Source organism: Podarcis filfolensis (assembly GCF_964270895.1).
Source record: "Podarcis filfolensis genome assembly, chromosome: 2".
Lineage (NCBI taxonomy): Eukaryota > Metazoa > Chordata > Lepidosauria > Squamata > Lacertidae > Podarcis > Podarcis filfolensis.
Genome location: NC_139605.1, coordinates 18,955,072 through 18,963,828, shown reverse-complemented (window position 1 = coordinate 18,963,828; position 8,757 = coordinate 18,955,072). Strand labels below are relative to the sequence as shown.

Sequence of the window (8,757 nt, the reverse complement as noted above, 5' to 3'; positions counted from 1 at the left end):
ATGTGCAGATGGCTTTAGATAACCTATTAGGTTCATAAATTACCATACAGTGGTACCTCAGGTTAAGTACTTAATTCGTTCTGGAGGTCCGTTCTGAACCTGAATCTGTTCTTAACCTGAAGCACCACTTTAGCTAATGGGGCCTCCTGCTGCTGCCACACCGCCGGAGCCCGATTTCTGTTCTTATCCAGAAGCAAAGTTCTTAACCTGAAACACTATTTCTGGGTTAGCGGAGTGTGTAACCTGAAGCGTATGTAACCTGAAGCGTATGTAACCTGAGGTACCACTGTATAGCATTTATTCAACACAAAAAACAGTGGCAATTTGTTGTTGACAAAGGACAGCTGGACATATAAAGGGCCCCATTTCCTTCAGTAGCTTTAGGGCCTCATCAAACCTAAATCCGGCCCTGCATACCCCCCCACCCCCTTATGTAAAAAGAAAACAAGGACACACGAATGTAGACTATGAACGACAACAATCCAGCTGGGAGAAGTTTATAATATTATGCCTTCATGCAGAAAAGCGGACAGAGGAAAGTTTTTCTGCCCCTCTCTTAACACTTGTGAACTTGTGAACACCAACGAAGCTGGAAGATGGATTCAAAGTTAACAGAAGATTCTGTTGGAAGATTTGGGACACATAAAAGAAAATACTTATTTATGTAGTGTACAGTTTACTATGGAACTTGCTCCACAGGAGCCACCAATTTGGATGACTTTAAAAGAGGATGAGACATATTCAGGGAGGAGAGGGCTTTTGGGGGCTTTGAGCCAGGATGGCTAGGCTTTGCCTTCACATTTGAGACACTTGCTGTATCTGTTGTTCCCCCCGCAGGGAACTTGGATGCACTCCAGCACTGCTCTGCTCAAACACCTTCTGTTTTGACTTCATGAGTGGATTTGCTGCTAACGCTTATCCTCTAACGCCAAGGTCTCAAGGAGGGGTTGGTGGTGATGGTAAGCTGAGATCAAGCCACGCTCCTCCCTCCTCTCTTCACTTTCGCTCTTCATTCCTGGCTGGAAGCACTGAACTGCTGCGTTGGTGCTTTTTCTCCGGAGTAGAAAAACAACCACCTGGACGTCTCCGCTGAGCATCTACTACGAAGAGGTAAGCAGAGCATCTTTCATTCGTTTCTGTTCCTTAGAAAGAGGGTTTGGGAAAAGAAAGAACCAGCTGGGTCCAGGAACTAAGTTTTGCAGGCTGAAATTCTAAGATAGTTAGCAGGCAGGAGCTCGTTCCAGCAATGATCCCTGGAGGTAACTTGGCAGGCCGTAGAGCAACAGTTTAGCACACCTCTCTATTTCATGAGGTCAATGTGAGCAAGTGAAATGTTGAGGGCTAGTAACTTGCAGGCTTTTTTTTTTTTTTTTTGCTAAGCTACAGTAGACACGAGACCAGGGTGGATTTGATTTAAATCATGATTTAAATCACTAGTCAGTAAGACTTGATTTAAAATCAGAGGCTCACTATGTCAGGTTCCTACTGGAAGACCGGACAAATGCTAGAACATTAGCAGTGGCAAAGTTTTTATCGGTGGTTGCAAGAACAAATGATCCCTATATTCTAAACAAAATGCTTGTTTAACCTGGAGGTAGGCTGTATGAATTGTGTATTGCTTTGTAATGATTTGTTGGGTCTCTGGACCGTAATAAAGATTGATGGTGATGATGATTGATGATGATGATTTAAATCATTTTTTTTTTTTTTACAGAAAGACTCATTCTTGCTGGTATAATCTTAACATTTACAACCAGATGAAGGTTTCATTTTTGGAATAATAAATTTTCAGAGTAGTTTTTACAGTTATATCAAAAATTAGTGATTTGGTTATGCAGTGGTACCTCGGGTTACATACGCTTCAGGTTATATACGCTTCAGGTTACAGACTCTGCTAACCCAGAAATAGTACCTCGGGTTAAGAAATTTGCTTCAGGATGAGAACAGAAATTGTGCTCCGGCGGCATGGCAGCAGCAGAAGGCCCCATTAGCTAAAGTGGTGCTTCAGGTTAAGAACAGTTTCATGTTAAGAACGGACCCCCAGAACAAATTAAGTACTTAACCTGAGGTACCACTGTACTATTAGAAATACAAAGACAGGTAATTATGAAATTATTGTTTATATTTGGACAACTTTTCTGCTGTACTTTATTGGAAGGAGAAAAAAATCATTTCCTTAATAAGAATTTAAAAAATTTAACTAAAACAATAACATTATAGCATATGTATCTATGTTTGTTAACAGATGTGGTTAAATGATTAAAAAGAAAAAACTTAGACTGAGTTTTAGCACACATGAAGAACTTAAAATAAATCCTTATTTCCTGACGAATAGCCTTTGGACTATGCAGTGGTACCTCAGGTTACAGACGCTTCAGGTTACAGACTCCGCTAACCCAGAAATAGTCCCTCGGGCTAAGAACTTTGCTTCAGGAGGGGAACAGAAATTGTGCAGTTGCATCGTGGCGGCAGCAGGAGGCCCCATTAGCTAAAGTGGTACCTCAGGTTAAGAATAGTTTCAGGTAAAGAACGGACCTCCAGAACGAATTAAGTTCTTAACCCGAGGTACCACTGTAATGTAATTTAAATAGAAAACTATCTTTAGAAAGATTTTTCCTCCAAAAGCATTTTATTTTAAAAATCCGATTTAAATAAAAAAAAATCCGATTTAAATAAAAAAACCCGATTTAAATTTTTTAAAATATCATTGAATTTTATCCACCCTGCACCAGACAGTGGCTGAATGCATCTCAATGCATAGAGAACACACAGACAGACAGGCAAACCGCTTTCCTAACTATATAGCAGATACATACATGGGATGTGCTTCAAGAGGTGCTGTTTTCACCTCAGTGAATGTGGATGCTGGATGTGAGCCCATGTATAGAATCATAGAACTGCAGAGTCCAACCCTCTACAGTGCAAGAATATGCAGCTGTCGCGTATGTGGATCGGACCTGTGACCTTGGTGTCATCAGCACGACGCTCGAACCAACTGAGCTGCAAGGTTTCCCTGAAGCATCAGTTAAAAGTCTTATGAAATAAATAAAATAAAGAAATTAAGGGCAGTTATGAATGTCACACTGGTGTAAGAGCAACATATCGGGGATGGGGAATGTGTAGCTATATAGAGATCGTTTCCCCGTCAGTCCCAGTCAGCATGGCCAATATATGCTTTAGTAAGGTAAAGGGACCCCTGACCATTAGGTTCAGTTGTGGCCGACTCTGGGGTTGCGGCGCTCATCTCGCTTTATTGGCCGAGGGAGCCGGCGTACAGCTTCTAGGTCATGTGGCCAGCATGACTAAGCCACTTCTGGCGAACCAGAGCAGCGCACGAAAATGCCGTTTATCTTCCCGCCGGAGCAGTACCTATTTATCTACTTGCACTTTGAGGTGCTTTCGAACTGCTAGGTTGGCAGGAGCAGGGACCGAACAACAAGAGCTCACCCCGTCGCGGGGATTCGAACCGCCGACCTTCTGATGCGCAAGCCCTAGGCTCTGTGGTTTAACCCACAGCGCCACCCGCGTCCCTGTTAATATATGCTTTAATGTACATCTATTATCTCATCCCAATTCTGTAGGTTTCCAAGATGGGAGAAGGACAAGGATCAACGCAGCCTCCAGAAAATCTGAATCGTAAATATCAGTTCTTTCGCAGAACCACGGAATTGTAGAGTTGGAAGGGGTCCTGAGGGTCATCTAGTCCAACCCCCTGCAACGGCAGGAATCTCAACTAAACCATCCATGACAGAGGACCATCCAACCTCTGCTTAAAAACCTCCGAGGAAGGAGGACTTTCTGAGGGAGTCGGTTCCACTGTTGAACAGATGTTGCCATCAGAGTGTTATTCCTGATGTTTAGTCAGAATATCCTTTGTTATGGTTATATGTGGCCACTGACCTGTATTTCAAATGTAGGGAACTTTGGGCCCTCCAGATATTGTTGGGCGGCAATTCCCATCAGCTCCAGCAAGCAAAGCCAGGGGCAAAGGATTATGGGACTTGTGGTTCAGTAGCATCTGGAGGCCCAAAGATCCCACAAACTTGCTGTATATCAAAGTTAGCCTGCTCTCCTCTGGTGTTCTGCAGGACTCTGTCCTATCACCAGTGTTAGGGGAATGGAGACAGTTTCCCCCTCACCTATCAGCCAGTTTCCATCACTTGTTACGTTGCCATTATCGTTCTTGAAATAAGCCTACAGTTTATGTTCGGATGACTGGATATTGGAGGGGGGCGCAATGGCCTTAGCTGCTGGGGTGGAGCTTCCCTAAAGAGGTAGCAACTATTGCAGGAGGATGTGAAAACCATGCCACTCCCATCACAAGTTCTGTCTACATGTGTCCAGGAGTACAGCGGTACCTCGGAAGTTGAACAGAATCCGTTCTGGAAGTCCGTTCGACTTCCAAAACGTTTGGAAACAAAGGCCCGGCTTCCGATTGGCTGCAGGAAGCTCCTGCAGCCAATCAGAAGTCACAGAAGTCGCCTCAGATGTCTGGGTTCCAAAGAACATTCACAAACTGGAACACTCACTTCCGGGGTTGTGGTGTCCAGGAGCCAAAATGTTTGACTCGCAAGGCGTTTGGGATCCAAGGTACAATTGTATTCTTGTTAGATCAGATCAAAATCCTGTTTGCTCCGGCACTGTCTCACTGTCTCCTTCTCTCCCTTCTTCCCTTTTTCTGCTGGACCTGTAGGACTTTCTCGACTGAATATTTCATGTTTGTTCATACTTTGTCCATGGGTTGAACGCGATAAGAAATCAATGCCGATAGACTTGGCAGAGTTTAAGGAACTGGATGCCTACGCACAGAAGGTTTGCTTTCTCTTATTGTGATATATTCAGTGTGGAATAATAGTCCAGCAAATAATCTGCTAGGATGCTCAGGTTTTCAATGGGCATTTGGAATTTGAGAGTACTTTCAAGTAATCACTCCTGATAGGAGGCAACTTATTCTGTCCACATCGAATAACAATCATTGTAAGTCACAATACGGTGCTCCCATTTTCTGCATGGTTAACATAAAAAGTGCCTATACACGAAGGCTGCAAACACGCCCCCCCCAGAATCCCGCAACTGTTGTTTATCCCTCATAGAGCTAAGATTCGCAGCACCCCTTAACTATTGTTCACAGGATTATTTGAGGGCGGGGCTTGTGCATTAATTGTACAGTATGGTGTGGAGTACGCAGTTATACAGTGGTACCTCAGGTTACATACGCTTCAGGTTACATACGCTTCAGGTTACAGACTCCACTAACCCAGAAATAGTACATCAAGTTAAGAAATTTACCTCAGAATGAGAACGGAAATCATGCTCTGGCAGTGCAGCAGCAGCGGGAGGCCCCATTAGCTAAAATGGTGCTTCAGGTTAAGAACAGTTTCAGGTTAAGAACAGACCTCCGGAACGAATTAAGTACTTAACCTGAGGTACCACTGTACTTAGATATTTGCCAATAACATTACTTTGGCAGCTGCTTTGCTTTTAAAATTAAGGTGATAACCAGTGCTATTTTTCTAGAAAAAGAGGTGCCAGAATTTACCAGGAACACCTTCCTTGTTCTCTTAAAATGACAATGGCACCCACTTGAGAGGTGCTGGAACTGAATTCCTGTGAGTTCTGGCTGAAAAAAGACTCAAAAGTCAGGTGAGAATCAACAACCGTGGTTGTGACTCAGTGCTGATTCCCCAATCCTGCCAGGGCTGACTAAGTAGCCAGGGCAGTGCCGGATTTACATATAAGCTAAACAAGCTATAGCTTAGGGCCCCACTTTCTTAGGGGCCTCCAAAACATTTAAAAGAAAAAAACACACACCTGGATACACATTTCCAAAATATAAGATAAAAAAACAAATAAAATAAATCCTACATACAGCAACAGTGTTTTGTGTTGTGTTGTGCAAATAATGGGCCCCGCCTGCTAGCCTGCTCCCTAAAATATCACTGGTTTGCTCATTTCTATATATAGGGGACAGTGGTACCTCGGGTTACATACGCTTCAGGTTACAGACTCCGCTAACCCAGAATTAGTACCTCGGGTTAAGAACTTTGCTTCAGGATGAGAACAGAAATCGTGCTGCGGCGGCAGCAGGAGGCCCCATTAGCTAAAGTGGTCTTTCAGGTTAAGAACGGACCTCCGGAACAAATTAAGTACTTAACCCGAGGTACCACTGTACCTACATTCTGCATGGACTGGTTGCATGACAACATGTGCAAATGGCTTTAGATACCCATTAAAAAGGTAAAGGTAAAGGTATCCCTGCCCGTACGGGCCAGTCTTGACAGACTCTAGGGTTGTGCGCTCATCTCACTCTAGAGGCCGGGAGCCAGCGCTGTCTGCAGACACTTCCGGGTCATGTGGCCAGCATGACAAGCTGCATCTGGCGAGCCAGCGCAGCACACAGAACGCCGTTTACCTTCCCGCTGGTAAGCGGTCCCTATTTATCTACTTGCACCCGGGGGTGCTTTCGAACTGCTAGGTTGGCAGGCGCTGGGACCGAGCAACGGGAGCGCACCCCGCCGTGGGGATTCGAACCGCCGACCATGCGATCGGCAAGTCCTAGGCGCTGAGGTTTTACCCACAGGACCACCCGCGTCCCTAGATACCCATTAGGTCCATAAATTACCCTATAGCATATATTCAACACAAAAAACAGCGGCAATTTGTTGTAAACAAAGGACAGCTGGACATATAAAGGGCCCCATTACAGGGCTGGCTGGCTGGCTGGCTGGCTGAATGCTTCCCCAGAACCCTACACATGTACAACCCAGACATCACAAAGGGGATTTGGATCGTAGCTGAAGATTGTGGACATTGTATGCAGACTGGAAAATTGAAAGGTTAATCATGCTTCTCCCTTCAGAACTACTTTTACCGAGGGCTAAGTTTTTGGCAAATTTAATAACTGATTGATTGATTGTTCAGCTCAAACACATACACTTAATCGTCTGTGCAATCCTGCACATTTTGACTCAGAAGGAAGCTCCACTGAATTCAATAGCACCGAGAGTCTTGTAAGTGCCTGTACAATTGCACCCTAAATTTTCTTTAAACAAGTGGAAGCCTTAGATAGAAGGAAGGAACTGAAGGAAGGAACTCCTCCATATTAACTGCTACCAAATCTATTTACCTTTTGTGAAACAGGTGAATGTCAAGGATAGCGTGGAAAACCTGGTGAGCGTCTTGCTCCAAAAAGCCCACAGTGACCTGGAGAAAGTCCGAGCCATTTGGGTGTGGATTTGCCATCATATTGGTAGGTGGAGGTTCCATCCTTTGCATTCTGGCGTTCTTTTGCCTCTGACAACTGCCCACAAGTCCCCATCCCTTACCTTAGTGTAGATAAAATCAGTGCTCTACAACACAAGCAGCAAAGCTGTGTGTTGGTGGCTGCTTCTTTTATTTGGATAATCTGCAGTTAGGCTTGTATACACCATGCCTTTAAAGCACATTCAAAGCACATTCTTTCCCCTCAAAAGAATTATGGGCACTGTGGTTTGTTAAGGATAGCTGGGAACTCTGTGAGGGGTAAACTATAGCACCCAGAATGCTTTGAGGGAAAGAATGTGCTTCAGATGTGCTTTAAAGGTATTGCGTGCGCATAGATGAAGACACAATGAAATAGCTTTTCAATAACTCCCTGCCTGGACCACGTTGCTTCAGCTGTTTTTTAAAACCTGGTGTCTCTGCCACACTCACACCACGTGTGACTGTTGCAGCTCCTTTTTCATTGTGCGTTGCAAACTTTGGGGTGACATTTCACAAATGTCTTTATTTCTCCAGAATATGATGAGGAAGGCTGCCGTGACAGAGAGAAGCTGGCTTTAAAGCCAACCGATGTCCTTCGGTCAGGAAAGACTATTTGTTCTGGATATTCTCTACTCTTTGCAAAGATGTGCAGGTAACTCTTTTGGCCTCAGCCATCATGGCAAACAGCTGTTACTTGGCAGGGACGACGGGAGACCTGCAGAGCCACAGGTTCCCCACCCCAGCACCAAACTACGAATGCTCCTGAAACAAACTTTGATATATAACTTGATAGCTCAGTTGGTTAGAGCTTTGTGCTGATAACGCCAAGATTGCAGGTTTGATCGTTGTATGGTAGGGCTGCCATATGTTTGGAATTTCCCGGATATTGCCAGCATTCATCCATCGAAAATGGCGTCTGGGTGAATTTTTGGGAAGTCGCTTTAAAATGTCTGGGGAAACCCTGTTGCATGGCAGCCCATAGTGTTGATTATTTGGAGATTTTCCCAAAAAAGCTGAACAACTTTGCCCCCCAAAAAGCTCAACAACCCTACCACATGGGACAACTGCATATTCCCGGACTAGAAGAAGGCATATACAGTGGTACCTCAGGTTACATATGCTTCAGGTTACATACGCTTCAGGTTACAGACTCAGCTAACCCAGAAATAGTGCTTCAGGTTAAGAACTTTGCTTCAGGATGAGAACAGAAATTGTGCTCTGGCAGCGCGGTGGCAGCAGGAGGCCCTATTAGCTAAAGTGATGCTTCAGGTTAAGAACAGTTTCAGGTTAAGAACGGACCTCCAGAACGAATTAAGTTCTTAACCTGAGGTACCACTGTATTCACTGGAAATCCTGCTTGGTCCCTCCCCACCAAACACTGTGTGTACATTTTAAAACCCCTTCTTGCTGCCTGAAAAGCATCAGCTAGATTCCTCTCTCCTTCTTTTCAAAATATAAGCCGATTCTGCTTATAACATGATAAAAATTTTATTAAAAAAAAGATTCTGCTTATAA

General features: G+C 44.3%; 1 protein-coding gene across 1 annotated transcript in view; it reads left to right on the top strand.

Moving 5' to 3' along the window:
* Positions 1-1,039: 1,039 nt before the first annotated feature.
* LOC310758130 (lim and transglutaminase domain protein ltd-1-like) overlaps positions 1,040-8,757 on the top strand; it is a 43,548-nt gene continuing 35,830 nt past the window's right edge. The window contains exons 1-5 of the mRNA XM_083604065.1: positions 1,040-1,110; positions 3,582-3,636; positions 4,694-4,812; positions 7,141-7,249; positions 7,777-7,894. Coding sequence (XP_083460191.1) covers positions 3,591-3,636; positions 4,694-4,812; positions 7,141-7,249; positions 7,777-7,894 — 392 coding nt within the window. The 5' untranslated portion in view covers positions 1,040-1,110; positions 3,582-3,590. The remainder of the gene's footprint in view (positions 1,111-3,581; positions 3,637-4,693; positions 4,813-7,140; positions 7,250-7,776; positions 7,895-8,757) is intronic.